At 37.8% G+C, this 26,564-nt stretch overlaps 1 protein-coding gene and 1 non-coding gene across 2 annotated transcripts in view; one reads left to right on the forward strand and one right to left on the reverse strand.

Moving 5' to 3' along the window:
• GNA11 (G protein subunit alpha 11) overlaps window positions 1-26,564 on the forward strand; it is an 82,559-nt gene that overhangs the window by 35,148 nt on the left and 20,847 nt on the right. The window contains exon 2 of the mRNA XM_001362158.5: window positions 10,597-10,781. Coding sequence (XP_001362195.1) covers window positions 10,597-10,781 — 185 coding nt within the window. The remainder of the gene's footprint in view (window positions 1-10,596; window positions 10,782-26,564) is intronic.
• LOC130458611 (U6 spliceosomal RNA) lies at window positions 347-450 on the reverse strand. The gene has a single exon (XR_008918025.1). It is a non-coding gene; the product is annotated as a U6 spliceosomal RNA (small nuclear RNA).

Consider the following 26,564-nt stretch of genomic DNA (forward strand, 5'->3'; position numbering starts at 1 on the left):
TTCATTGCCTCAGCAGAGGCTTGAGAGAACCCAGAGCTATGGACCTCCAGACCTTACTACCAGGGTCTGGGACTTTTGAGGGAAAGGTCTGAGGTGCTCTTTTGTTGGTGTAGCCCTCAACCTGGGATCCCAAAGTTGTCTTTGCCCTGTTTCTGAGTCTGTCATGCTAGGTAGGGGCATGGTTGGCCTTCACTTTTCTGTTTGTAGTTTTGCTTCCAGTTCCCCCTTAGATCATGGATATCTACTCTCTGCCTATCTTTCAAATTTGCTCAGTGGGAGAGTCCCCTCACTCATTCTCCTTTGACTCCTGTCAAAGGTGAGCATATATAAAATTATAATAATGGGTAAAAATATGGAATGCTTCATGAATTTGCAAGTCACCCTTACTCAGGGGCCATGTTAAATTTTCTATTATTCCAATTTTAGTATATGTGCTGCTGAAGCAAGCACTTCTCCATTCTATTTAATCCTCACCCCCAACCCTATGAAGGAGTTCAGGAAAGGGCTTTATTATCTTTATTTTTTTCAAATGAGGAAACTGAGGCTCAGGAAAGGGAAATTATTTACCCAAAGTTGCTCCTAACTAGTAAATGACCATATACCAGACCTTTTGGGTAATTCCCTATGCAATGCTTATTCAACATGACCACATTGCCTCTCTCCATGCTGTCATTTTCGTTAGATTTGACACAATTTGTAAGATCTAGTGTGGAATAGTCTTTTGTTTTCATGTGCAGTAACATATAGACCCAGATTTCTTTGCCCTAAGAAGGTCTTTGTTAAATTTGGTTTCTGGCTCATCATGGATACTTAATATGAGCTAATACTTTAGTATTTGTCATTCAGGAGGCATTTGAATAATTGGAACTATAGCAATCTTGATTTTTGTGACTTCGAGTACAGTGGATTTATAGCCAAAATGAAATATTCAGTTCTTTTTTTCATCCAGATTGAGCCTTCTGTTTTATCAGATTATAGATCAGATTGCTTTCTACTTCTCTCTGCCCCTTCCCCATTTTTGTTGATTTTGTTTTAAATATTTATGTTGCTATACTCAGTCCTGTCCAGGGCCCATACTTATAATGCTATTTTCACTTTTTTTTTTTGGTGATACTGGAGCCCTCATTTTCATTTTTACTACTGGACACAGATTCTATCTAATTACAGTTGAACTGAGTAGCTTGCCATCTCTGTGTGTTCCTTCTCTTTTCTTTGGAAATATTTCATCTGTAGGACTGATCCTTTCGCATTTGGTCGTACCATATGTCTGTCTTCCCTCGATGGACATGTTTCTTTGTTGCCTCCTGTTCCTTTGAGTAGGAAAAAGATGAGATTTCACCAAAGCTGGCTAGTCCCACAGTGATCTACAATCATAGATTTAGAGTTGAAAAGGGTATTGGAAGTTGGCTAATCCAACATATTCATTCTGCAAATGAGGAACCTGAGTACCCACAGAGATGAAATGACTTGCCCAAAATTATACTAGTGGAAGATTTGGGATTAGATTCTAGACTTTCTGACTCCAGATTCAATGTTGTTTTTTCCCCCCATAGTACCATGCTTCCACCTTAGTGCAATGTGTTCACTGTAATTCAGGCATACCTCAGCACCCAAAACTCTCATGACCAAAATAAAGGCCTGTTGTTCATTTATTAAATATCTACATCTATAGTAAATAATGACTATATAGTCAGCCCTGGAGTAAGAGTTTAAATTTAGGGTTTTATGCTAATATGAGAGTTATAAAGTAATATTGTGGTTGCTGATTTTAAAATAATATAGCTTAAGTCAAAATGACTTTTAGCAGCTTTTATTTACAAAGAGGAGGGAAGAGTGAAAGTATAAATGTAGATAAAGAGACAGATACCTAACCAGTCTACTAGCCTACTAACCTTTCTCCTGGGAAGTCTGGCTCAGCCCGAGGGGGCTTCCCCAAGATTCTGTCTCCATGTTGAATGTCCCCATAATCCTTAGCCAGAAGTCCTGGTGGTGTCTTCAGCCAGGGTTCCACCAACACAGCCTCTTCCAAAGCCAAGGTATGAATCTCAGCCACTCACCCAGCAAACTGATGCAGGATCCAGGGGAAAAGTTTCCTTCAAGGCAGGAAAGGAATCTCCAGAATCAATTTCTCCAAATGTCAGGAACAGCATGAATGCTATACCATGCTGTTCTCTTCTTTTATGCTTCTTTTTCCACATCACTTCTGTCACTTCCCCTTCTTCACAAAAACCAATGGCAGTGTTTCAGTTTGCCTAGCACTGCCCAAGGAGGAGGGGCAGTGGCCTTTGGAGGTGTGAGCTTACTCTAGTAAGTGACTTGTGAACTCTTCTACTTAAGGGTAAGTAGGGGGTACTTTAAGTTCTTGATTTGATTAGCTAAAAATAGACATGGGGAGAGTTAGCCCTGCCCTATCTTCACACTGGAGGAGAAAAAGATAAGACCAAAATTCCTGCCCTAATGAAGTTCACTGTCTCCTAGGAAGAAAAAAACATGTTATCACATAACTAATCAGTTCTAGAATGTGTTCTACATATAAGAGGAGTACATAATGTTGTGAGATCAGAGGAGAGTGACAGTTTCAAGATTTGGGAATAAAGAATGTTTTCATGGAGGCTAAATGGGTAGAATGCTAGCTTGTCTTGGGGTTGTCAAAGGATCTGTCATTGAAACCAAAATGACAGGCACAGAACTGCAGTCTTGACCTTCCCAAAGGACTGCCTAATTTTTTAGTTCATTTTTACTATTATGAGAAAGACTTTAGTCTTAAGTGCTGGTAATCATTATTGGGTTGTTTCCTTTCACTGTAGGTTCCCCATTTTATTCATTTCATGAGCATGATGAAACATCTACTGTGTGCGAAGTAAACTGTTTGCCATTGAGACAGGATAAAAATGAAACAAGAACTATTATCTCATGAATCTGATAGCTCTACTTGGTGGGTAAAGCATAACAAAGAATAATACTATCTAGAATTAGAAAATAAGAGACCAATAAGCTATAAGCATTTATTGATACTTGTAAAGGGTGAATATTATCACCAAGGGAAATCCCAAATAATAAAATACCCAAGTCAGCTGCCAAATTTTTATGGTGTTTTAATTACAATAGGAGGAAGAAAATATTAGAGGGTGGGAGGGGGAGAGAGAGAGAGACAGACAGACAGACAGACAGACACCACTCTGGCTCAGCCTGAGCCAAAGTGGGAGTTAAGGCCTTGGAGAGCCTTAACATGTGCCAGTGTGGCTCAAGCTTGACTTAGGACCGCCCAGAGGTCTATCCTTTTTTTGCACATGTCTGTTGAAGGTCATATTCTCAAATAATTAAATCTTGAATTTGCTGCAGCCCTTCCTAATCTTGTTACACTGAGTAGGGTGGAGAACTTAGTTTCTAAGACCTGATTCTGTTGTTCCAAACATCTCTATTGTTATTGATCAGGAAATAGCTAAATCTGATCTTCTAAAGAATGGTCTGAAAAGGGTGGAGTAGTTTTGAAATTCACACACTGCAAGTTAACAACTGAAGATACAAAGAAATGTAAAAACAGTTCCTGCTCTTACATTCTTACATTCTATGCTTACATTCTAATGGGGGACACAGTGCCTGTAGAAATAGCAGATAACTATGGTATATAGGTATGGTAGCCTTTGATGATAAAGTTCTTCTAGCAAGGGGGGAATCACAGAAGACTTACTACAGAAGGTGGATTTTGAACCTGAGTCTTGAAGGAAGCCAGAGATTTTAAGAAGTAAAGGTGCATAATGCATTCCAGGGCAGTAGGATAGCCATTGCAAAGACACGAAGAGACAGGGAATGGAGTTCATTTTATGGGAGTAATAAATCTTGGCCAGAAGATAAGACCATGTGGAGGGGGAGTAAAGTGTATGAAGACTGGAAAGGTAGGAAGGGGCCAGATTGTGAAGAAATTTAATGTCGAAAAGAAACTTCTATTTTTTCATGGAGATATTAGGAAAGAGTCAATGGAGAGTCAATGGAGTTTGAGTGAATGTGAAGTGAAATATTCAGAACCATTAAGAAATGAATCCAGACATTATCAATGGGTGGAGAGACGATCTGTTGAGGGAGGCAAAAGGAAATGATTAGATTGTTCAAACAGGTTATCCTTAACCTCATGGCAGATGGTGGTAGTGGTGGTGTCCTGTGAAGCTTTAAAGCCTCTCTTCACAGCAGCACAAGCTCGGAGAAGTTTGGCCAGGGGAATATATGGGAGCCCTATTAGAAACTAAGATGTGGTAACAGATAGGAAGAGATCCTGGGCTGTTTTGGTATGGTGATAAAGTAACTCTAGACAAATGGTCTGAAAGTAGAATGAAAAAGAGAACATTATTGACTGGAGGGATATTTTTCAGTAAAGCTAGAAATCTTTTTTGACCATTTCTACCTGATCAAACACTCCAGCATTTTAAAGAAATATGTGAACTCAAGTTTCTTGACCTGTTCTAGCATAACAACAATAATAAAGATATTCCCAGTATGTGGAACTTAACCTTGATGCTAATTATTTTCTATTTATAGTTTACTTTGTTGTTCTCCATTAGATTATAGCAGTGATGGTGAACCTTTTAGATGGAGTGCTGGGCCCCCCCCCCCCAAGTGCTGCACCCTCACACCCCATGCCCTGCCCCCACACCCCAGGGGAGGGAGGAAGTGCTCCCACTGGGCCCCTGGGCAGAGAGGGGTGGGTGAGAGGTGCATGTGGAGGGGGAGAAGGGTGACTGCAGCACTCTGCTCCCTTCCAGTTGTAAAAATTAAAATTAATCTCAATAATTAAAATATTATATTAAGAAGATTTATTAGTGATCATTAGAAGTAAAGGAATAAAAAGGTAACAAAATAAAAGCCATGTGTCCATGGCTAATTAGCCTGTTCAAAAACCCACTTACCACCACTGTGCTCAAGACAGGAAGCCAAAGAGCCCAAGACCAGGAATGCCCACTGAATTTATCTGTCTACAGGAAGTATGTAATGTCAGGAAGTTATTGGGCTCCTGGGAAATGCAGTTTTTAGAGTAACAGATTCCCATTTACACACAGCCCTGCTCCCCTCCAGCTATGTGCCATTCTGTGAGCTATGCTCCCCTCAAACCTAGCTCCTCTCCAACCTCACCATAGATCACCTGCACCACAGATTCAAACTGCTGCCATCTGTGCTGTGGCTCCCCACCCCTCCTCCAGCATGTGAGCCCCCCACTTCCCCATGTGAGCCCCCCACCTCCCCACCCCAACGCCTTACCCCAAACAGGGGAGGGAGGAAGTGCTTCCATTGGGCTGCTGAGCAGAGGGGCAGGTGATGTAAGGAATGTCCTCAGGCCCATGGAGAGAGGGAGGGGAACAACTCTGCCCAAAATCCTTCTGGTTTTCTAGTAACAAACTCTGGAGGGCAATTGCAGGGGTACCCATGGAGAGGGCTCTGTGTGCCCTTTTTGGCATATGTGCCATCACAGGATTATAAGCTCCTTAAGAGCATAATGTCTTCTTTAGCACTTCACAAGACTTAGCACACACTGCTTAGTAATTATTTATTGATTTTTAACTAGGGGGAAAATACTCTAGATACATTTCAAAGGTAAAATATCCTGCATGAATTTCTTTCACTCATTTTCTATTCTGAAATGTATATGACTATATTCTTAACTTGATATAAATTTTGTTTTTGTTAGTGGTTTGGGTTTTTGGTTAGCTTATGGAGAATTGGAGAGATTTTGCAGAACTGGAGAAGGAAAAATGTTCTTTTTTATTTTTTTGAAAAAGAAAATGAGGAAGAAAAGGGAATAAGCATTAATTGGTCACCTTTATGGGCCAGGTACTATGTTAAGCACTTTTAAAGTATTATTTCCTTGATCCTTAAAACAACACTGTTTTGGAGATATGATTATTATTCTTATTTTATAGTAGAGAAAATTGATGCAGAAAGAGGTTAAAGCAAATTGCTCAGTGTCTGAGGCCAGATTTGAACTTAATATCTTTATGATTCCAGACATAGCTGTTTAGGTCCACTTCACTACCTAGCTAGTTGATAAAGAATCTATAGCCTACAAATTATAGGTTAGTGATTTTGATTTTGATTCTTGAAAATATTCTAGATACACTTTGTATCCTCAGATCTTAGCACAGTATTATTTTATTTAGCATATAATAAGCAGTTAATAAATGCTTAGAGATTGATTTCTTGAGAGGAAGGAGATATAATTCATTTTTAAAATCTTTTGATATCAGTGTTGGATACTGCTTTGGTTACAATTCTCGTGTCCTTCAGATGCAAATGTTATTTTTCCTTTATACTCTTATAGTCATTATGTAAACTATAGAAAATATTATTAAAGAGATAATTAGTGAACATCTGGAAAAGAAATTGGTAATTACTGAGCCAGTTTAGCTTCAAGAGCAAACTAAATTTATTTCCTTTGATCAAGTCGCTACACTCATAGGATAGGGAAATGCCATATGTATATATTATACCTATATTTTAGATATATCCCAGAGGTTTTCATGTTCTAGTGAAAAAGCTTGAGAGGTGTAGGCTAAGTCAATAGTATAATTAGATGGACCTAGAACTAATGGATTGAATGGCAGGATCCAAAGAATTGATGATTCGGTATCAGCTTTCTGGAAGGCCTTTGGTTTACATATATAACTCAGTGGAATTGCTTGTCAGATCCAGGAGGGGGGAGGGAAAGAACGTTAATTGTGTAATCTTGGAAAAATACTTAAAAATAAACAAATAAATAAATGATATTTAGAAGTCCTCCAGTTGAGTGTCCCAGGGATGATCTCTATTTGGACCTGTTTAACATTTTTATCAGTGACTTGAATAAAAGCAGAAATAGTTTGCATATCAGATTTGCCAGTGACCCAAAGTTGGGAGGGATAACTAATACACTCAGTGACCATCTGATCCAAAAAGATCTTGGCAGATTAGAAAATTGGACTATACAAGATGAAATTCAAAAAAGGATAAATGTGAAATATTATACTTAAGTTAGAGAAATAGTACGAATGCAAAATGGAAGAGGCATGGTTAGACACAAGTTTGAAAATGATCTGAGGATTTTTATTGGACCTTCAGGTCAATATTTATAGAAGCAATGTGGTTTGTATACCAGACTTGAGTCAAGAATCAAGCAACAAGCATTTATTAGGTGCCTACTATGTTTAAAAAGTTTTTAAATTAAATGTTGTTCAATGAACAAAAGTTAATTCATCTCCCATATACCCCCACTATAAGAAAAAAAAAGAAACCCCTATCAACCCTCTCTGCTTTTTTTAAAAAATAAAAACTTTGTCAAGTTAAAGAAATTTTTACATTGGTCAAGTCCAAAAAGATCTTATTCTTGTCCTTATTCTACACTCTTAAGACCTTTGCTTCTCTTTTAGGAGGTAGATAACATGCTTTTATCATCTGCCCTCTGATATTATGGTTGGTTATTGCATTGCTTGATCAGAGTTCTTAAGTGTTCCAAATTGTTTGTCTTTATAGTGTTCTCATTGCCGATATTGTTCTCATGGTTCTTTTCATTTCACTCTGCATCAATTCTTAGAGTTCTTTCCATATTTCTCTGAAACCATGCCTCTCTTTAATTTCTTTTGTGGCACAATAATATTCGCTTATATTCATGTACCATAATTTATTCAGCTTTTTCCCCAAGTTGATAGTCCAGTTTTTTTTGCCATCACAAAAAAGTTTCTATAAATATTTTTGCACATAAGTTCTTTTCCTCGTCTCTTTGGGATATAGGACTAGTAGTTGTATCACTGGGTCAAAGTGTGTACACAGTTGAATAAATTTTGGTGAATGGTTCCAAGTTGTTAAGTGATATCTGTGTATTAGCACTGAGCTCAGTGATATGGTTAGAGACAGATTAAGCAGTCCTTCCCTCAGGGAGCCTACATTCTTTTGAGGAGGAGAGAAGAGACAAATATGTTTACCCAGGTATGTAGAAAATATGTGCAGGAAGGAAAATGGGAACATCTATTTTCAAGTCCTACTTCTGACTCTTGTATTTGTGTGATCATGGGTAAAAAACTTACCAGGCCTCAGTTTCCTTATCTTTAAAAGAATCAAAAAATTACCTGAAGTACTTACCTCAAAGGGTTTATAGTAAAGTTCAAATGCAATAATGTCTATAAATTGCTTTGCAAACTTTAAATCTTGAAGCAATGTATGTGTCTGATAGGATGATAACATTTGAGTCAACTCTGATATGACTGTCAGGCATGCTAATTTTATTTTTAGACTGCATTTAATGTCCAAGTACAAGGAAGTGATAGTTATACTTGCCTTTATCAAACTACATCTGGAGTTCATTTAAGTGTGCTATATTTTAGGAAAGATGTTGACAAGTTGGATGTTGTTTAGAGTAGGACATCGAGGGTGGTGAAGCACCTCAAAATTAAGCCATATGAGGGTAAGATGAAGGAAATGGAAATAATAACCTGGAGAAGAGAAGACTAATGGGGAGGAACAGGATGACCATCTTTAAGTGAAAGGCCTTTAGATGTGGAAGGAGGATCAGACTTGATCTGCTTGACCTCAGAGAGCAAAACAAGGAGCAATGGATGGAAGTTGTAGACAGGAAATTTAGACTTGATGTTAGGATAAAGTTCCTACCAATTGAAGTTATTTTAAAAATGCAGTGGGTTCTCCAACTCCAAGCAAAAAGATCCTCAAGCACAGGCTGGATGACTACTTCTGGGATGTAGGGACAATTCTTGTTCAGGTATAGGTTGGACTAGAAGGCCCTTCAGATCCTCTCCAATTCTGAAACCCTCTTGTGCTAAATGAAGTGAAGCAGAAAGAAACTGATGAGGAAATGAAAAAAAAAAAACCTAGACCTACCCCACCTTGGGCAAAGCCCTTCTCTGGTCCTTATTTCTTTTAGCTTTAAAATAAGAGTGTTGGACTAAGTAGCATCTAAAGCTCCTTCCCACACTAATATTTTATGATTCTAAGAGTGAGTGATATGATAGGGTAACTGGTATTTGAGAGGGCCTACATAGACCCACTTTTCCAACTGCCCTATCAAGTAGTATGGACATGCTTTGTCTAAATATTTGTTACCTGGACTTGTGACTTCAGAACATATTTAAGTGTGATTTGTTGTTATCTGTTGGCCATCTATTAGTTGGTTTCTCAGAAAGGTTTGGTAGTACAGAAACCTTTTGATATCTCTGGTCGTAGGCATCAGGGAGTATAGCTAAGGTGTATCCATAGATAATCTTAACACTTGATTCTTGATGAATTCACTTTATTCTCTTTCCTCTCTCCCTTACCTCCATATCCCCAGGATTTCCCTCAGAGTTATAAAAATGATCAGATGGCTTAGTTGGTAGTTTGACTTCTTTTCTGTGAAAGCTGGTTTCTTCTATGGTTTCTTTTCCTTTAAAAAATATTTGTTATTTTACCATTTACATGTAATAACATTTCTACAGAAGCTTTCTGAAGTTATATATGATCCACATCGTCTCCCTCCCTCGCATCTCTTTTCCCCTTTCTGGAGCTGCAAGTAATTTGATCTAGGTTCCGTGTATTTTCATGCAAGATGTATTTCTGTATTGTTCATTTTTGTAAAAGAATAATCTCATAACCACCCCCCCCCAAATAAAAACCCAGATAAATTGAAGTGAAAAATCATATGCTTTGATCTGCATTCTGACTCCCACAGTTCTTTCTCTGGAGATGGATGGCATTCTTTGACATAAATCCTTTAGAATTATCCTGGATCATTGTATAGTTGAGAGTGGCTAAGTCTTCTGCAGTTGATCAATCTACAATATTGCTATTATTGTGTACAATGTTCTCCTGGTTCTGATTATTTTACTCTGCATCAGTTCACGTAGGTTTTTCTAGTTTTTTTTTCCAAAATCATCCTGTTCATCATTTCTTGCAGCACAATAGTATTTCATCACCATCATATACCATAATTTGCTCAGCTTTGGATATCCCTTCAATTTCCAATTCTTTGCCACCACAAAAAGAGCTGCTATAAATATTTTTGTTTGTTTTCTCTGATTTCTATTGAGCAGAGAAATCAACAAAAATTCAGAAAGAATTGGGACTGGCAAAGAGTTCAGATAAGTTACAAACCTATATTATTTATCCTTAGATAAGTGAGAATAAATTGGAGTTTAAAACCCAGTTGCCAGGCTTGACCTTTTTCAAGGTAATTGGCATCTTTTATGCAAAAGAAGCAGTATGTTAGGTAATCACTTGTATGCCAGGGATTAAGATTTTGGTATTCTCTTCATTGGGAATTCAACATGTGGTACTTTACTGGGTTGCCTTAATAGAGTTGTGTTTGCTGGGGTGGGGTGGGAGAGGAAGATATTTTTTGAGGTCCATTAGAGTTTACTGTAACATGAAACTGGGTTTGAATACCAGAATTGCCTTGGCTGTAACACATTCTTTCTTGAAAGGACGTTTTGCTATTTCTTAGATTAGAAAGAGTAGGCTACAGAGGTCAGTTGGGAAATTCATCCAAATTATTTAATTATCAGGAGAGGAAGGTGGCAAATTTTTCCTCAGTACAGAATCTTCATAAATTGCTTATATGCTCTTATCTAATTCCCCCTTCTTTTTCAGGCACTGGTGAAAGTGGAAAGAGTACATTTATTAAACAAATGAGGATAATCCATGGTTCAGGCTACTCTGAAGAAGATAAGAGAGGCTTCACCAAGTTGGTCTACCAGAACATCTTCACTGCCATGCAGTCCATGATCAGGGCTATGGAGACCTTGAAGATTCTTTACAAGTACGAGCAGAATAAGGTGAGCAGAGACCAAGTAGTCTTTTCCTTCAGTAACTTCATTGTGGAGTTCTCTCTTTTAATTATGTTTTGGGGAATGGAATTATGAAGAGGACATTTTGAGATTCTTCAATATCATAGTTTCCTGATAGTTAATTCTTCTGGATAACTTGATTTCCTCCCTGTGAGAATGAATAATCACTCTTAAGAATGAGTTACAGAGTTGAGCAACCTTGTCAGTGCTTGTAGTGCTACATACAGGTTGAATGTCCCTGTGTGAACTCGGGCTCATAAAGCAGAAGGATATATAATGGCATAAGGAGGACTAGAGGAATGTCATTTTCATTGCTAGACAAACCTTCCAAACCTGGAAATGTGGACCAGAGGCTGAGGCCAGCAGCTTGTGGGATGCTGGAAGACCAGCTGAAAATCACAGTTGGCCCATGACTTACCTCTTTTGGCTGTTACTTACTGGATTAGTTTATGGGGAATGTTCGAAAGCTCCAAAGCTGCCTCTTAGTAAGTGAACTGTTTAGCTGGCTCTGAATAAAGCCAGCTTACAGTGCTGGTGTCTGGCTCTGTTGTAACTTTCTCTTCCAATATAAGGAGCCATTGGTTATGTAGAGTTCTTTGAGTTAAATGCAAGATTTCTTTGGTATCTAATTGGAACCCACAGCTTTTTTCAGACAGATGCAGGAACCTGCCTGTAGGTCCATAATGACACTCACTTGTATAGCTGTGCATGGATGCTCTTGCTGCTTTTATTGATCTATTTTCAAGGGCTTATGACTTAACCACAAAAATTTACTCTGGGCTGAAGCTTGGCGTATGAGGAATGCAGTTTTTGTACAAATATGGTTTAAATTAATATAATTCACTTCAAGATTTAAGAATGCCAATAAGCTAGATTTCAGATTTGTCTTAACTTTTGGTTCTTCCTCCTCTAATGTGGATCAAAATTGTAATCCCAAACAAAAACATTGTCTCCCCCCACCCCCCCCTTGCAGCTGTGGTCAGGTGTTGGCTTAGGGATTTTAAGCAAAACATAACACTTCTCTTAAATTCAGTTCAGCTTTTTACTAAGGAAACAGGCATGGTTATTGTTCCTGTTACTTTACCAGTAGCCAGCATAGTCTTGGTGAAATGAGTTTACTGTCTTAAACTTCTGTTTATCTGCCAGATGTACCCAGAATCAACACTACTCCATTGCCTTTTCTTTTTTTTAAACCCTTATCTCTGCCTTAGAATCAATACTTAACTACTAATTTCAAGGCAAAACGGTGGTAAGGGCCAAGCAATTGGGGTTAAGTGACTTGCCCAGGGTCATAGACCTTGGAAGTATCTGAGACCAGATTCAAACCCAGGACCTCCTGACTTGAGGTCTAGCTTTCAATCTACTGAGCCACCTACCTTGCCCCACCTTTTTGAGATTTGTTTATCTAGTCTGGACTGTTGAGGAGGGAGAGTGAGAATTCGTAAGTTGACATTTGTGCAGTTATAGATGGGTCATGAAGAAAAAGAGCTTCTTAAAGCACAATAAAAGGGGCAAGTTTAGGCTAGTCTTTCAGCAAGTTCCAAAAAGATCCTGTTGGATTCCTGAGCTCATTTGAGACTCATCACTGTTAACAATATCCTGAAGCTTTTTGGTATCCTGTCTCATGGCGTACATGCTTTGTGCTCTCAGTCCTACTGTGGCTTGGCATCAGTCAATTTGAGTAAAACTCCAAGGAGCCAAGAGTATCAAAAAGTGAATCCCAATTTAGGCTACAATAAAAGTAATCTAAAATCCAGAATGAGGGGAAATGACAGGCACCACATTTTAGGGAGCAATTTGGCCACAATGGAGAACACACAAAGAAAAATGGCCAGAATCTGAAACCACATTAGTTTTAAGAAATGGTCAAAGAAGCTGGGGATCCTTAACATGAAAAAGATAAGACAGTTAATGTGGAGACTGGGTTTAGAATCACAGAATATAGGTTGGAATGGATTTGAGCAACCATTTAGTCCAATATTTTATATAAGAAATCTATAAGTTAGGCACATTCTGAAACTTAAAAATAGAAAAAAAATTTAAAAGGACAAGATGAAGATGAAGCAATATTTGATACTAGAGGCAATAGAGAATCACAGGATTTTTGGGAAAGGCTTCTGGTGGATGGAGAGCTGAGCCTGGAGCCAGGAGCCAGGAAGATGGGTTCAAATCCCACTTCAGATGCCTTCCAACTATATGACTCTGGGCAAGTAACTTAACCTCTTGTCTGTTTTGGTATCTTCAACTGTGAAACAGAGATGATAATAGCACCTCTTTTCCAGGAATGTTCTGAGGATCCAATGAGATAATAATTATGTAAAGTCCTTAGCACAGTGCTTGACACATAGTTAAGCATAATATAAATGTTGTTTGTTATCTTGCTGGATTTGGAATCAGGAAAACCTGACTTTGAATCTATTTTCAGATGTTTACTAGTTATGTCACTCTGGGTAAGTCTCTTAACTTCTCAGCCTCAGTTTCCTCATCTGTAAAATGAGGATAATAATAGCACATCCTTCATAGGTTTATTGTGAGAATCAATTGAGAAAACATGTAAAGTACTTTACGAACCTTAAAGTGCTTACATAAATGCTAGCTATTATGCTCCATCATTGTCATCATCCTGTGAACAGGGAGTGATTTGGCCAAACTTGGACTATAGGAAAATCAATTTGACACCAAAAGGTATAGAGAATGGAAAGGGAAGAGAGTTGAGTCGTGAAGATCAGTTAAGAGCCTATTATAAGAGAGTGGGTGACAGGTGATGATATTCCTGAATTGGTGTGGTAGCTGTGACGGGAGACAGTTGAGAGATACAGAGGTAGAATTGACAACATTTGGCAATTGATTGAATGTGCATTTGGGGAGGGGATGTTTTGGAACCAGCTCCAGCCATGATTGCTAAGTTTTCAGTGTGAGCATTTATATACCATTATCAACAAACAGTACAAACCAAAGCTTGATTTATTATTTTGTTGATTGTTGAGGCTTAAGAAAGAGTAAATGTTAATAATTCAGGTTAAAATTTAAAAGAGCTGTTTCTTAAAAATTACCAGTACTCTCCTGGGTGAAAGAGTGAGGAGTGAAAAATATACTATAACATGTTCATCCATTTCCCAATTGATGAGCATTCCCTTGATTTCCAATTCTTTACCACCAGAAAAAAAAACAACAACTGATAACTGGCCATATTTTTGTATGTATAAATCCTTTTCTTTTTTCTTTTCTCTCTTTGGGATATTGGCCAAAATAATGGTATTACTGTATCAATTGGTATGTATGATTTTATAACATTTTGGACCTAGTTACAAATTGTTTTTCAGAATAATTCGTTGGACCAGTTCATTAGTGTGCCTAATTTCTCTCAACCCCTCCAGCATTTGTCATTTCTGAGAGTTATCAGATGGTACCTCTGAATTATTAATTTCCCTTTTTCTAGTCAATAATGATTTAGAGCATTTTTTAATGTGACTGTAGACAGCTTTGCTTTCTTCTTCTGAAACTTCCTGTTTATATCCTTTGACCATTTATTGGTTGGGGAATGGCTCTTATTTTTATAAATTTGATTCAGTTCTATATGAATTATTTATTTGAGAAATAACACTTTTATCAGGGAGACCTTTTTAGCATAATGTACTTTCTTGATTGTCTCTCTTTTAAAAATACATAACATTTTGCATTTGCTTTGTCTGAGATCATAATTGCTACCTCTTTTTTTTAGTTTAGCCAAAACATATTAGATTCTGCTCCAGCCCTTTATTTTAATTCTGTGTATATCTTTTTGTTTCAAGTGTGTCTTTTGTAAACATCATATTTTTGAATTCTGGTTTCTAATTGATTCTCCTGTTTCTGTTTTATGGGTGATAAGCTCATCTGATTCATTCATATTTATAGTTAAGATTACTGTGTATTTTCTCTCTATCCCATTTCCTTCTGTTTCTTTTCTCCCTCCCCCTTCTTTCACCCCTTTGTCTGCCTTCCCTTTTGTCATCAACTTCGCCCACCCCCCTTTTATCCCCTTTCCATATTCTCTTATTGGGTAAATCAAATTTCTGTATATAGGTGAGTGTTGTGTGTATATATATTCTTCTCTCTTTGAACCAATTCTGATGAGAGTAAAGTTCAATCATTGGCAGTCACCCCCACTCCCCCATCTTCCTCTCCATTGTAAAAGCTCATTCTTTCTTTTACATGAGAAAATTTTCCCCATCCTACCCTTTTCTTCCCCACTTCTCTATCCTTCCTCTTTACCCCTGCATTTATTTTGGAGATCATTCCAGCATATTGTCTCATAGTCATGCCCTCTCTCTATGTGAACCCCTTTTAATTACCCTAATAATGACAAAGGTTTTTTGGGTAACATTTATTATCTTCTTATATAGGAATGTAAACAGTTTAACTTTATTGATTTTATGATTACTCCTTTATGTTTACTTTTTATGCTTCTTTTGAGTCTTCTGTTTGAATGTCATCTTTTCTATTCAACTCTGGCCTTTTCATTAGGAATTCTTGAATGTCTTCTATTGCATTAAATATCCATTTTTCCCCCTGAAGAATTACACAGTTTTGCTGGGTAGGCTATTTATGGTGGCAATCTTAGTTCTTTTGCTTTCCAGAATATCATTCCAAGTTTTCTGATTCTTTAACATGGAAGCTGCCAAATCTTGTGTGATTCTGACTTTGGCTCCATGATATTTGAATTGTTTCTTTCTGGCTGCTTTGATATATTTTCTGTTTGACCTGGGAACTCTGATATTTGGGTATAATATTCTTGGGAATTTTCATTTGGGGTCTCTTTCAGGAAGTGATTGGTGGATTCTTTCATTTTCTATTTTACCTTCTGGTTCTAGGATATTAGGGCAATTTTCCTTGATAATTTCTTGAAGTATGTCTAGGCCATTCTCAGCAGAGGAAAGAAAAACAAAATAAGAAGTGAGGAACATTACCCTCTTTTTAGGATTACTTATCCTTGTCATAGCTATGCCATGCCAAACAGCAGCCCTAATTTTTCTCTGTATTTACCTTTTTATCTAATATAGCTATGGAAAAATTTCTTCCTGTTCTTAGCTTTATTCAACTTTTGAGCCTTAGAATTCCAGGAGCTGTTTAAAGCACCATGCTCTTATTTTTGTTCTCTTTTTACCTTTTTTTGTTTCCATCTCTTTGAAATATAAAGTAATGCTTTTTGAATTTTATTGTATTATTGGTGCATCCACATCAGTCTCTTTAGAGAAATCCCATTTTCCTTCTTCTTCATAATAATTTCCCTTTATAGAATTTTAGGCCTGAGCTCCTATCCTTCCTCTGTACCCCAAGAAATCTGCTTTCCCAAAATCTAGGGAGCATACCAGACTATGCCCAGCTTTCCTCTTTTCTGTCACAAACTCTAAAAGGAAATGGTCATTTCCCATAATTTCCAACCTAGCAACCAGTTCCTTCCTGTTAGTGAAAATTAGATCCAGAATAGGATTTCCCCTAGAGAGTTCCTCTCCCTTTTTAAGGATAAATTTTCATTAAGATAATTCAAGAAATTACTAACTGCTTTACTTTTTAAAAAATATTTTCTGCCTTGGAACTAATATTGAGTATCAATTCTAAGAAAGAAGGCAAGATTTTAAAAGGTGTTTGTGTGTTTATTTCATTAAATATTTTCCAATTACACCTAAAATTTTTTTTAACATTCATTTTTTTAAAAATTGAGTTCTAGATTCTCTTTCCTCTTCTCCACTGAGAAGGCAAGCAATATGATATGATTATATGTGAAGTTATGCAAAACATATTTTCATACTAAAAAGAAAACACACCGAGGCAAGAAAAATAAAGTAAAAAATATGTATAGTTCAATCTGTAACTTAGAATTCCTTACTTCTCTCTCTGTAGGTAGATAGCATTTATCCTCATGAGTCCTTTGGAATTATCTTGAATCATTGTCTTTATCAGAGTTGTCAAGTCTTTCACAGTTATTATCCTTATTGTATGCTATACTGTGTATAATATTATCCTGATTCTGCCTACTTTGCATCAGTTCATATGAGACTTCCCAGGTTTTTCTGAAAGCATCCTGCTTGTTATTTCTTATAGCACAATAATAGTTCATCACAATCATATTACAACTTGTTCAGCCGTTCTCCAATGAATGAATATCCCTTTGATTTCTAATTTTTTGCCACCTCAAAAAGAACTAGCTTTTGAGAGAGAAGAGTTCAAGTAGATGTCCAGATAATTGAAACCTCCTCCATTATCATAGTATTTTTCTGTCCTAGGCTTGTGATCTCAAATTCCTCATCTATTTCATCTTTCTATATATATGATCTATCAGCAAAATTTTTTCTATTTCTGTCTCCTATGATCTTTAGCAAAGTGCTTTCCATTCTGTATGTTCCCATTTCACTCCTGAAATTTCTTACATTAACATAGCTTCTTAATATATGGTACTCCCCCTACTCACTCCCTATTTTTTTTTAATTTAAAATTTTATTTTATTTTATTTTATTTTATTTTATTTTATTTTTAAACCCTTACCTTCCGTCTTGGAGTCAATACTGTGTATTGGCTCCAAGGCAGAAGAGTGGTAAGGGCTAGGCAATGGGGGTCAAGTGACTTGCCCAGGGTCACACAGTTGGGAAGTGTCTGAGGCCAGATTTGAACCCAGGACCTCCCGTCTCTAGGGCTAGCTCTCAATCCACTAAGCTACCCAGCTGCCCCCAAAATTTTATTTTTTTTTAAAAATATTTTTCCATGTTTCCATGATTCATTTTCTTTCCTTCCCCTCTTCCCTCCCTACTCCCAGAGCTGTCAAGCAATTCCACTGTCACTCCCTTTTTTTTTAAGCTGTTCTCTTTCTTTTAAATTAGATATGCCTATTCAGAAGCATATTCCATTCCTGTGTTTCTTACTTCCAAATAAATCTCATTGATAACTATAGATCAGATTTATGTCTGTATTACAACTTTTATTTTCTAGTAGGTGTTTGAGGTCATGAGTTTTACTCCTTACTTTCTTAGATTTATATTTCCTATAAATTCCTATGTATATCAACTTATTCTTTGATTGAATCCCCTCTATCATTTATAGCTTGCTGTATAAAACTTAGGAAGCCAGGATAGCTAGGTAGCACAGTAGATAGAGCTCCAGCCTAGAGTCTGGGGTTCAACATAGACAAGTAATTTGACCCCAGTTGCCTAGTCTTTGCCACTCTTTTTTAAAATTTAAACAGAAGGTAAGGGTTTAAACAAAGAAAAAAGTTATGAAGTTTTCTCCCTCTCTTATCCTTTATTAAAAAACTTTTTTGATTAAAATTGTAAGATACCATTCAAATACATTAAAAGCAAATAAGGAAAAAAAGCAAATAAGAGTATATAAAGAATAAAAAGGTAGATTTGTATATGAACTGGAATTTCTGTTACATACAGATTTTTAAGTATATATTAAATTTTGACAAGGTAGTGACACAGTTCATCTTTGTCACCCTCTGAAAATTCTGCCGTTGTCTTATGCATATTTGCATTTTTTTTTCATTTACACCCTTCCCTTTTCTTCTATTACCCACAACTCACTCCATAGTTCCCTAAAACCCCTCACCTGTAATATAAGTATAGTCAAATGAAACAAATCAACACATTGATCATCGCTAAAAAAATTATGTCTTATCCATCAACTTTCTGTCAGATGCTGGGGACACATACTTCTTTATCTGTTTTCTGAAGCCAATATATTCTTACCAACCTTTTTTGGCCAAGAGTCCATTATTTCTGTATTTTAAGCTATGATCTAGAAATCCACTCACAATTTTTAGACACTGTATTTCCTACTCTGTTATTTACTTACCAAATCAGTTTTTCTTTTCTGAATACTTTTCCTTCAAAAGATAGCTAGGAGAAAGAAATAATGGAGTTAGAAGAACCTTTGTTCAAATCTTATCTCTGATACTTACTAGGTGTATGATCCTGGGAATTTCTCTGGGTCTTAGTTTCCTCATAAGTAAAATGAGGGGGTTGACTCAATGGCTTCTGAAGCCCCTTTAAGCTCTTACTATATAATCATTTGACTTGTGACCCTATGACCTTGTATTCTATTTCCCAAACTATTTCTATTGACTGTTTCTGCCTAGGTTCATGTTGGCAAAGGTGTGGCACACATGCCCTGGCAACACAGAGGGGACTGCTCCATTCCCCCTCTCCAGTGTGCCCAAGGACATTTTTTGCATACCCTGCCCCACTGTTCAGCTACCCATTGCAAGCTCTTTTTCCTTTGCTGTCTGGGGTAATGCAGGGTGCTCACAGGCAACTTGAAGTTGTAGTTTGTGTGTGCAAACTCGAAAAGGTTTGCTAATGCTGACCTAGGTGGTCTATAGCAGTGATGGCGAACATATGGCATGGGTGCCAAAGATGGCATGCAGAGCACTCTCTGTAGGCTCCTACTTCCACCTAGTTTGTTACTAGAAAGGCAGAAATGCTTGGGTGGAGTTGCTCTTCTCCCTCTCTCCACTGTGCCTAATGACTTTTTTTTCACATCACTGCCCTTCTTCCTAGCAGCCCAATAGGAGTGCCTGGGAGTTTTTTTGGGGGGTAAGTATGTGACTCATAGGTGGCAGAACTTGAGGGGAACGGAGTGCTTGGGCTATTCCCCTCCCCCTCTCTATACTTGCTGTCCCTCCGCCCCACAGCACCACTGGAGTGCTTCTTCCCTCCTGTCTGGGGTAAGGGGCATGGGCATGTGGTCGGGGGGGGGGTGAGGGGGGCTGGCACAGCACTTGGTCTGGGGGTGGGGTGGGCGCAGGGCTTGGCACTCTATCTTTAAAAGGTTCACCATCACTGATCCCACCATTCTGGAGGGCAATTTGGAACTATGCCCAAAGGACGATAAAAGAATGTCTACCCTTTGATCCAGCCATAGCACTTCTGGGTTTGTACCCCAAAGAGATAATGGACAAAAAGACTTGTACAAAAATATTCATAGCTGTGCTCTTTGTGGTGGCCAAAAATTGGAAAACGAGGGGATGCCCTTCAATTGGGGAATGGCTGAACAAATTGTGGTATATGTTGGTGATGGAATACTATTGTGCTAAAAGGAATAATAAAGTGGAGGAATTCCATGGAGACTGGAACAACCTCCAGGAAGTGATGCAGAATGAGAGGAGCAGAACCAGGAGAACATTGTACACAGAGACTGATACACTGTGGTATAATCGAACGTAATGGACTTCTCCATTAGTAGCGGTGTAATGTCCCTGAACAATCTGCAGGGATCTAGGAGAAAAAACACTATTCATAAGCAGAGGACAAACTGTGGGAGTAGAAACACCGAGGAAAAGCAACTGCCCAATTACAGCGGTTGAAGGGACATGACAGAGGAGAGACTCTAAACGAACACTCTAATGCAAATACTAACAACATGACAATGGGTTCGAATCAAGAACATGTGATACCCAGTGGAATCATGCGTCAGCTATGGGGGGTGGGGGGGGAGGAAAAGAAAATGATCTTTGTCTTTAATGAATAATGCTTGGAAATGATCAAATAAAATATTATTTTTTAAAAAAAGGAAAAAAAAAGGTTCACCATCACTGTTCTATAGTATACTTGAAAGACAAAAATTACCTCTTTCTCAACCTTAGATCTTCACCCAAGCACTTCTCACCTTACATTGCAGTTATTAAGCACCTCGTATGTACCAGACCCTGGCTAAAAGTGTTGGAGGTAGAAAGAAAGGTAAAAGATAGTTCTGCCTTCAAGAATCTTATATCTAATGTTGGAAATAATATGCAAACAATTATGTACATACAATATAGACAGGATAAATTAGGGATAATTTCAAAGGCAAAAGCAGTAGAATTAAGGGGGATTGGAAATGGTTTCTTGTGCAAGGTGGTATTTTAGCTGGGATGTGAAAGAAGCCAGGAAGATGGAGATGAGGAAGAAGAGAATTCTAGGTATAAGGGACAGTCAGGGAAAAAACCTTAAGAGTCAGAAGATGGATTGTTATATTCAAGAAACAACAAAGAGGCCAGCATGGCTAGATTGAAGAGTTAGTAGAGAGGATTCCAGAAGACAGGCAAGGTAGGAAAGGGGCCAAGTTAGGAAAGACTTTAAAAATCAAACAGAATATTTTAAGTTTAACCCTAGAGATAATAGGATTCCAATGGACTTGATTGAATAGGGGGTATGACATGAGCTGACTGACCTGTTTGGAGGATCACTTTGACAACTGAATGGAGGATAGGAGAAACTAGAATGAGGAAAACCAATCAAAAGACTTTTACACTAATTGAAGCATGAGGTGATAAAGACTTGCATCAGAGTGATGGTAAAGCCAGAGGAGAGAAGGAAGCATATTCAAGAGATATTATGAAGGCAAAAATCTATGGAACTTGGCAGCTGATTGCATATGGGGGAACAAGAGAAATTGAATATTTCAGAGTGACACTTGGGCTGTGAGCCAGGATGACTGGGAGGGTAATAGTATCCTCGACATTAGGGAGTTAGGAAATAGAAGTGTTGGGGGAAATATGAGTTCAACTTTGGACATGTTGAGTTGGACAGAAAAATCCAAGACGGTTGGAGATGCAAGACTAGAAGTCAGGGAGGGAAGTTATGGCTGGACAAATAGATTTGAGAATCATTAGCAGAGATGATAGTTGAATCCATGGGAACTGATGACATCACCAAGCAAAATAATGAGGAAGAAAAAGAGAAAAGAGCCTAGTATATAAACTTGGAGGATACCTGTTAGGCTGGATGAAAATCCAGGAAAGGATTCTGAAAGGGTCAAATAGGTAGAAGAACCAGGAGAGAGCAGGGTCCCAGAAACATATAGGAAGAAGATATTCAGGAGTGGTGAAGGCTGCAGAGGGGACAAGAAGGATGAAGATTGATAAAGGACTATGGAATTTGGCAATGAAGAGGAAACCTTTGATAAAGCAGTTTCAGTGGAATAATGAAGTCAGAAGCCAGATTTTAGGGAGTTGAGAGACTGAGAGGAAAAGAATGGTAAGAGCTAGGCAATGGGGGTCAAGTGACTTGCCCAGGGTCACACAGCTGTGAAGTGTCTGAGGTCACATTTGAACCCAGGACCTCCCATCTAGGCCTGACTCTCAATCCACTGAGTCACCCAGCTGCCCCCGAAACTTGCCTCTTTTTAAAGACAATGCCACCCTCTCCAGTACTGGGGTACTTCTCTCATATTCCTGACAAGATAGATAGGCATGCTTCCTGCTTCTCACTGCTGCTTCCAGATTCACCTTCCAGATTACTCTCTGACCGTTGTCCCAGAAGTTTCTATTCCATTTATCATATCTTTGTTGCAGTTTTCTACTGGCTTCCAGATCACTCTCTTTTCTTAAGGAGTTTAGTACCTGACTCTCAAACTTTCTCTTTACCCTAATAAAATATAGAAGTTTATCAAATAAACCCTTTTTGTTGTATAACAAATCAGTCAGATTGCATTATTTAGAGATTCAGGAATGAGGCCCGCCATTTTGGCCTGTCAGCCTGATCCAGACAGAGACACTTGAATTTATAACTTACCATCTCTTTATAACTGATACAACTCACTTATTTCAACCCTAACCCATGTCCTTATATTTATTTATTTGGAAATTTTTATTTAGTCAATTTAGAACATTATTCCTTGGTTACAAGAATCATATTCTTTTCCTTCCTCCCCTCCGCCCACCCCTTCTTGTAGCCTACGTGCAATTCCACTGGGTTTTACATGTGTCCTTGATCAGAGCCTATTTCAATGTTGTTGATGTTTATAGTAGGGTGATCGCTTAGAGTCTACATCCCCAATCATATAACCCTCGACCCATGTATTCAAGCAGATGTTTTTCTTATGTGTTTCTGCTCCCACAGTTTTCGCTCTGAATGTGGATAGTGTTCTTTCTCATAGATTCCTCCAAGTTGTTCAGGATCACTGCATAGCCACTAATGGGGGAGTCCATTGCATTTGATTGTACCACAGTGTATCAGTCTCTGTGTACAATGTTCTCCTGGTTCTGCTCCTCTCGCTCTGCATCACTTCCTGGAGGTTGTTCCAGTCTCCATGGAATTCCTCCACTTTATTATTCCTTTTAGCACAATAGTGTTCCATCACCAACATATACCACAACTTGTTCAGCCATTCCCCAGCTGAAGGACATCCCCTCATTTTCCAATTTTTTGCCACCACAAAGAGCGCAGCTGTGAATATTCTTGTCCTTACATTTATTTATTTATTTATTTTGTTTGTTTGGCCAATTTAGAACATTATTCCTTGGTTACAAGAATCACATTATTTCCCTCTTGTCCTTATATTTAGAGTGTTCAGCATACACAGGGATGTCTCCTCAAACTTCCTGGCCTCCGATTTCATCAAATTCCTCAAATTCAATGATCTGTGTCTTTACCTTATGATCTATACCTTCAGTCTCACTATCACTTATAACCATATTATCTTCCTAATCTAGAACTCAAATACTCTCTTTTTTAGTCCATAACCTTTCCTATTTTTTCCTCTATTTTATTGTTCTTAAACATGTCCTTCACCATAACCTCTAATTTTTGTTCTACTCTTTTATCCCAGTATTATTGATCTTACCTCCTTTCATAGTCTTGATCCTATAGTTGATCAAATCAACTAAAAGTTGTCTTTTACCCATGAATATCATGCCCCTTATTCTATTGCCACTTCTATTATGCCAAACTTCTGGAATACCTCCACTATATATCTTTGTCTACTTGTACTTGAACTGTGGTGAACTGAAGGTGGTATAAACTGTGCCAGTTGAGTTCATTAAAAATGTTTTAGCTAATCTTAACTTGGTCCTCACTGCTATAGGGTAAACTTTTATTCTTTCCTAATTGGCATTCTCTCTTTTTTTTTTAAACCCTTACCTTCCGTCTTGGAATCAATGCTGTATATTGGTTCTAAGGCAGAAGAAGAGTGGTAAGGGCTAGACAGTGGGGGGGGGGTCAAGTGACTTGCCCAAGGTCACACAGATAGGAAGTGTCGGGCCTCCCATCTCTGGACCTGGCTCTTGATCCACTGAGCCACCAGCTAGCTGCCTCCTGGCATTCTCTTTTAAAACATTCTTTTTGCTTTTTAATTTTTACTGATAAATTTTGTTTTTACATCACCTTCATTTCCTAATATATCTCTCCCCTCTTCCCTCAGAAGAGTCATCTTTATCTTATTTTATTCAACTCTCACCTCCTTTTCCAACTTCATTCTTGACTAAGAAAATAGAAGCCATGTGCTTTAAGTTCTAGTAAAATATAAACTCCCTGAGAGTAAGAGATGGTTTTCATTTTTGTCTTTGTACGCCTAACATGTAATATAGTTCCAGTATTAGGTAGTTAAATAGATGCTAATTCATTTTAATTTGGCTTCTCCACTTTCTCTATTTCACATTCTCACAACTCCCATCTACATCTGATTCCATCTTTTTTCTTTTTTTAAGTTGTATTTTTTATTTCCAATTACATGTAAAAACCATTTTAAACAATTGTTTTCTGACATTTAGAAATCCAAATTCTGTCCTCCCTTCCTTAGATGGCAATTTATTTGATCTTTTCTGTCTGTCTGTCTGTCTGTCTGTCTGTCTGTCTGTCTGTCTGTCTGTCTGTCTGTCCGTCCGTCTGTCCGTCCTTCCTCCTTTCCTCCCTTCCTCCCCTCCCCTCCCTCCTTGTCCAGGGTCACACAGCTGGGAAGTATCTGAGGCCAGATTTGAACCTAGGACTTCCCATCTTTAGGCCTGGCCCTCAATCCACTGAACTACCCAGCTGCCCCCTGATCCTTCTTTCGGATGGCACATCTAGAGCCTGAAGTTTTGAAGTTCATGGAAGAATAACTCTGTATTCTTTCCTTTCCATCTTTTTTCCCCCCTGACTTAAAGGGTCCTCCTTATGCTTTCAATTTTTAGCTACTTAACTACATCATTCATTGTTTTTTCTTCCTTTTCTTGACTCTCTAAGGTATGGGCGACCCATTTATGCCCTTAACCATGACTTTCTTGCCTCTTTTGAAAATTGCCCCTTTAGGTACTGCATCTCTATCTCTCATCATTCATTTCTTCCTATTTTCTGTCCCTTTTCATGCTGCCTACAGATATGTCCTTATCTTCCCTATCCTTAAACTTTCACTTGACCTTACCATCGCTTTAAGCTATTTTTCTAAAAAAAAAATTATCCACAATGATTCAGTGTCCAGAACAGAAGATATCATGTTAATCTTCAAACTTAGCCCTATTTAAAAATTCTTTATTTTTTGTTGTTGATGGTTCTTCTGTTTTACTAGGCACCCACCTTCAGAACATCATTATTCATGAATTTTTCAATTCTTCTGGCCAAATATCTAATCAGATGTTAATCTTGTTGATCAGCCAATCCTTCTCTCAAATCCATCCCTTTATTTAGTCTTCATATGACTTTAACCCTAGTTTAGGGCCATCATCATCTCTGTCATGTTATTCCAATAGTCCTAATTGATTGTTTCATTTCTGGCTTCTCCTCTTTCCCATTTATCTACCATATCCCTGCTAAAATAATCTTGGTCATATTACTCTCCAATTCAAAAATCATCAGAGGCTCTCTTTTGCTTCTAAGATAAAATGCAAACTCTTCAGCCTAGCATTTAAAGCACTACTTAGTCATACTTTGTTTCTTCATGTGTTCTGTATTCTAGTCAGACTGGTCTACTGGGCTACTAGTTGTTCCTTGAAGTATGCGTTTCATCTTTAATTATGGTGCTCTTTCTTTTTTATTTTAAAATTTAAATTTATTTTAAAATTTTTGAATTCCAAATTCTCTCCTTCCCTCCAGATTTTCCCCTACCCCTTGAGAAGGCAAGCAATAATATCATTATACATGTGAAACCATACCAAATATTTCTGTATTAACTCTTTTTTTTTTAAAGCAAGAATAAATAAAATTTTTAACAAATGCTTCAAGCTGGCTCTTAAGAGTTCAGAAGTTTTTCTCTCTGGAGGTAGATAACATTTTTCACCATGGGTTGGGTCCTTTGGAATTGTCTTGGATCATTGACTCAATCAGAGTAGCTAAGTTTTCTACAGTTGGTCATTATTACAATATTACTGTTAACAGTGTACAGTGTTCTCCTGGTTCTCACTTTCTGAAATCATCTTGTTTGTCATTTCTTATAGCTGAATAGTTTTCCATCCATGGTCATTTACTACAACCTGTTCAGTATTACCCAATTTTTTATTGTTTATAATTTTCAGTGTACACAGTAATGTCTCCTCAAAACATCCTGGCCTCCCAATTCATCAAATTCATCAAATTCATCAAATTTAATGTTCTATATCTTTATCTTATGATCCATACCTTTAATTTCACAATCACTTATAACAATATTATATTATCTTCATGATCTAGAACTCGGACACTCCCTTCTCAAAGGGGACCCCCTCAATTTCAAATTCCACAAAAAGAGCCAGTATAAATATTTTTGTACACGTTTTGTATATCCTTTCCCTTTTTCTTTGATATTGTAGTGGTACTGCTGGGTCAAAGGGTATACATTGTTTGTTGTTTTTTTTTTTAAACCCTCACCTTCCATCTTGTAATCAATACTGTGTATTGGTTCTAAGGCAGAAGAGTGGTAAGGTCTAGGCAATTGGGGGGGGGCAGTAAGTGACTTGCCCAGGGTCACATAGCTAGGAAGTGTCTTGAGGCCTGATTTGAACTTAGGACCTCTCATCTCTAGGCTTGGCTCTCAATCCACTGAGCTACCTAGCTGCCCCCTATACACAGTTTTATATCTCTTTGGGCATGG

The sequence above is a fragment of the Monodelphis domestica genome, chromosome 3 (assembly GCF_027887165.1).
Source record: "Monodelphis domestica isolate mMonDom1 chromosome 3, mMonDom1.pri, whole genome shotgun sequence".
Classification (NCBI taxonomy): Eukaryota; Metazoa; Chordata; class Mammalia; order Didelphimorphia; family Didelphidae; genus Monodelphis; species Monodelphis domestica.